A 4,727-nucleotide genomic window follows, 5' to 3' on the forward strand; every position below is an offset into this window, starting at 1 on the left:
TGATAAAAATTGATATACACATCAACATCAAAATAGATAATAAATTTTTTGTGATGATTTAATATCATATATTCAAAAAATTGGTTTAGAACGTATTACTAATAATATAATTATGCAAACATTTCAAGGTATAGTCTTGTTGGTACGATTATAAGAGTTTTAATATAAATACTAGATATGTTTATATATTTCAAAATACAAGACCCGACCCGTCATTACTATTATTGTCTTTTATTTTTGTCAGCTTCTATATGGTTTTTTATTCACAATTCATGATTAATTAGTCCTTTCTATGTTATAAGCAATTAAGGTTTTAAAAAACTCATTATAGCTTAAAGCTTGTACTCAAAGTCACACTTTAACAAAATGTCACCGTTTATATATATATATATATATATATATATATATATATATATATATATATATATATATATATATATATATATATATATATATATATATATATATATATATATATATATATATTATAATTATTGACTATATATTAAATTGTTATCTTAAGTTATACCTTACAAATTATATACAACCCATGAAAACTTTAGATTTGATATTATCATCAAATCACCATCTAGCTTAATTTAGAACATTGTTATTGTTATGGGTGATTACGTTTTTTATTTATGTATTTGGTTCAAACTCAACAATGATGTCGAAGAAAGACAAGACAACAAATATTATTATTGCATCTTTAAAAATGCCGTCTTTAATTTTATTCCAAAGGAAAAAAGGCGGGTTTGATTGTTATTCGATTCTAACATGTCGATATCAATGAAATGACCCTTCTTCCTCCAAACCCTCTCACTTTGTTACGCTCCTTCTATTATGTTCTTGCAACTCTCTTGGTGTAGATGGCTGTTAGACAAAAACTCCAAAGATGTGGTGCACTTGAATTTTAGAAGCCAGCATGTAAATTTTGGACCACATATTTACAGAATATTACTCCATATGTAAAGACCCCGTAATTGACAAGTCCTTGTTCACTCACAAACACACCACATATATATTCATGAGGTCATTAATTTAATCTAAAGCTCATAAGAAGAAAACATTTTCTTAATTGAGATATCACTATCCTTCTATCTGCATGCCTTATGAGCTGTTTATGATCTGCAATTAGCTAATATTCCAAAACACGTTAAGATTTCAACTCTCAAGAGATGGTGACACTTGACCCCATATTGATCTCAACTTGGTATCAATTATTTATTATAACAAAACTGCAAGTTGAGCCGAGTGTTTCGTTAGTGGGATAGTGGTTCATTTGGAGAACGACAATATTTTTCTGTCGTTTTCAAGTAAATCACCTTTTGCTTAGATTATCGATAATGATCACCACCTTCCTCAACATAGTCTCAAACAAATTAATGACAAATGGGTTTGGGTAAAGCTTTTTTGTGAACAAAATAGTGGATATATATGTAGGAAAAAATAAAAAGGTTTATATACATGTGTAATTCTTGTGACGCCACGACATGTCCACCTGTTAACCTCTCCAGCACCGGAGTCCGCCACCTAGCTCCTCCACCCCATCTCTCTCATGATATATATCCATGGCAAGAACCTGATTAAAGTAGCTACGATAAGAAATAGCAATCAAAAGCAATGGCTGACATGAGAGGAAGCGGTGTCATCTGTAATGAGAGTTGCGGCTGTCCTTCGCCTTGCCCCGGCGGTGTTGCATGCAGGTCTCTCTCTCTCTCTCTCTCTCTCTCTCTCTCGGGAGATTGAGTTATGTAGTGAGTTGAAGGAGATATGATATATAATGAATATGTGGTGCAGGTGCAAGAGTGGTGGCATGCAGAGCAGCGGCGGTGGGGAGGAGGAGCACAAGAAATGTTCCTGCGGCGAGCACTGCGGATGCAACCCTTGCAGCTGCTCCAAAGAGTCGGCCTCCGGTGGCACAGGAAAGGCTTTTTGCAAGTGTGCTGATGGTTGCACCTGCGTCACTTGTTCATCTTGAAGATGGAAAGGTCGACCTAGTTGATCAGTGTGTATATTAGCTAGAGAAAATAACAGCCTATTCCACCCTAATGTATATATATTTACGTCACATATATGTATTTATATAAATAAATGTTATGTGGGTTGGACTGAATCTGTAAGATTATGATCCTAACCGTTTGGATGTTGTAAATGGGATTAATTTTGTTGGTAAACATCACATGCATGATGAACGAATCTGTAACATATAAGAAATCGACATAGAAAATATATTGGTTTTTGTGATTTCTTATACGCGTCTTTGTATAAAGACAAAAGACAAAGACTTGAAGAATGATGAACAACATTTCAACTTAAGAACACTACCAATAATGCTAATCGAAATAAATTAGGAAAAAATGTGAATTTTTGTTGATTGAAGAAAATTAAAATGGTTACGTTACTCTTAAAGCAAATCTCTCTCTTTGATCGCTCAAAATATTGGAGATCGTAAAAATGTTGTTTAAAGTGAAGCACGAGTAATTTATGTATATGTGAGATGATACATATGCAGCATAGATGCTTAAGAGTTAAAGGTGGGCTTGAATGATCTGTAGAAGCCCATGTTGTCAGCCATCATCACAACAGTCTTCAAACTCCAATGTTCGGTTCAAAGATAAGAGGTAAAAAAAAAAAAAAAAAAAAAAAAAAACCGATGATTCTTCTAGGAAAAAACCGATATCCGGTTCAAAACCTGATTTTATAAAATCCAATTCTGTTGAAGCATCGTTAGAAAAAGCAATTTTTGTTTTAAAATTTTGAACGAATTTATTGTCGTTTGTATTGTTTTGTATAAATAGTCGGTTGACTTGTGTGGGTTTCATGATATTATTATTAGTATTATCATTATTATTATTATTATTATTATTATTATTATTATTTTGTTTTGTATAAATAGTCCTCAGTTGTGTGGTTTTCATGCTACTATTTATTTATTATTATTATTATTTGTATTCGATACTTCAAAAAACTATTCGATACTTCTAAAAACTATTTGTATTGTTTTGTAACACATTACCTCTCGAGAGAGTCGTTCCTAGGCCAAATACCCTGTAGTAAAATTTAATATTGTAAAATTGTAAAATCGGTTATTTCCGCAATCTCAAGTAGTTTTTTAGTTCATATAATATTCCTTTTCAAATCTTTGTGTAGATTAATACTCTCGTCAATAATGTGCGCATTTTCGTTATATGTTATATTTCGTATTTTTCTTCTATTTCTTTTTTTATTTCGAAAAATGGCATCCAATTAAGGTTCGTAATCGCCTGTCGTGGGAGCTTCGACATCCACCATAACATTAATCAAAGTATCATCTACGAACCGAAACCTTAAATTTTTTTTGGGAACGGCGGCAGCACTTTTATTAACCGCTGCACAGAAAGAAACTATGCAGGCCAAAACAAAACCAAATTACATAATATTGAAGGGAAGACAACACCAATCAATCCATCTATAATTCCCAAAATGCGCTTTAAACTTGACCCAATTAATAACTAAATAGATCACCTCAGAAATATTGCACCGCCTCATAATCAACACCAACACATCTCGAGAAAAAGAGCAGCCAGTGTGGTCTGATTCGTCAACACCCACGCAACACAATGGACAAGAGGAGTCGTCAATTGAAACACCCCTACCCAAGAGGGATTTTGTTGTGAGGATTCTGCCAATACAAGCCCTCCAAATGAAGCAATTAACCTTCAGAGGAACAAGATACACCCAAATCATGCCATTATTCAACGACACGGTAAAAAAGGAGTCGATAAGCGACCTCAAATCATACACCGATTTCCAAGAGTCTTCCTGATATCGCCATCTTCAAAGCATCAACATCGTTGATTTCCTCTCTAGACCTTGGACACATCTCCCAAGCCTACCCTTCCTGACTAGAACAGATATGGTAAAAAACGAAACAACCTTTTCTCTTATCCAAATCAAAGGCAAGGGGGAACCTACTAGCCAAAGACCTATCACCTGTCCAGTTGTCGAGCCAAAACAACGTAGACCTACCTGAACCAATAACTATTTTGAAAATATGAGAGAGAGGAATGCCAATTCCTTTGATGATAGAAATCACATCAGCGATATTTTGCCAAATTCCATGAATAGTCTTCTTAGAGAGAGCAGCCACAAGTTTCGTATGGAGATTGTGCGTCCCACAGATAACCTTTCGCCAGAGAGCCTGAGACTCAATTTTAAAACGCCATATCCATTTAATATTCAAAACCCAATTGAGAGAAGCCAAAGAACCAATTCCTAACCCCCCCCCCCCCCCCCCCCCTTTTTTTTTCTTTTAGGGCTAAAACATTCTTCCAAGCCACCTAATGAATTTTGTTCCTTTCATCACTACTGCCCCACAAAAATCTTCTACGAATTTTCTCTAAAAGATCAATAACTGAAGTTGGCGCTTTGAAAACAGAAGAGTAATAAAGCAGCAAACTACCCAAGACAGATTTAACAAGGGCGGCATGTCCACCAAAGGAAAAGGGTTTTGGCTTTCCAAGACAAGAGTATGCTTTGAACCCTATCAATTACCGGTTGCCAATTCCTTTTGAGCTTCGTATTAGCACCCACTAACACCCCAAGATACTTGAAAGGGAACGAAGCCGCATCGCATCCAAGTACACGACCACAATTGGATATCTCCCTTTCCGAAACCCCAACCCCACACACTTTAGATTTGTGAAAATTAACCTTTAATCTAGAAATCGCGTGAAAGCACCTAA

At 34.8% G+C, this 4,727-nt stretch overlaps 1 protein-coding gene across 1 annotated transcript; it reads left to right on the forward strand.

The window, feature by feature from the left end:
- Positions 1 to 1,494: 1,494 nt before the first annotated feature.
- LOC145011711 (metallothionein-like protein 4B) lies at positions 1,495 to 2,106 on the forward strand. The gene is made up of 2 exons (XM_078970442.1): positions 1,495 to 1,706; positions 1,801 to 2,106. Exons 1-2 carry the CDS (start codon positions 1,624 to 1,626, stop codon positions 1,979 to 1,981), a joined length of 264 nt encoding a protein of 87 aa, XP_078826568.1. The 5' UTR covers positions 1,495 to 1,623; the 3' UTR covers positions 1,982 to 2,106.
- The last annotated feature ends 2,621 nt before the right edge of the window (positions 2,107 to 4,727 follow it).

Source organism: Lactuca saligna, chromosome 8 (assembly GCF_052625555.1).
Source record: "Lactuca saligna cultivar CGN05327 chromosome 8, ASM5262555v1, whole genome shotgun sequence".
Classification (NCBI taxonomy): domain Eukaryota; kingdom Viridiplantae; phylum Streptophyta; class Magnoliopsida; order Asterales; family Asteraceae; genus Lactuca; species Lactuca saligna.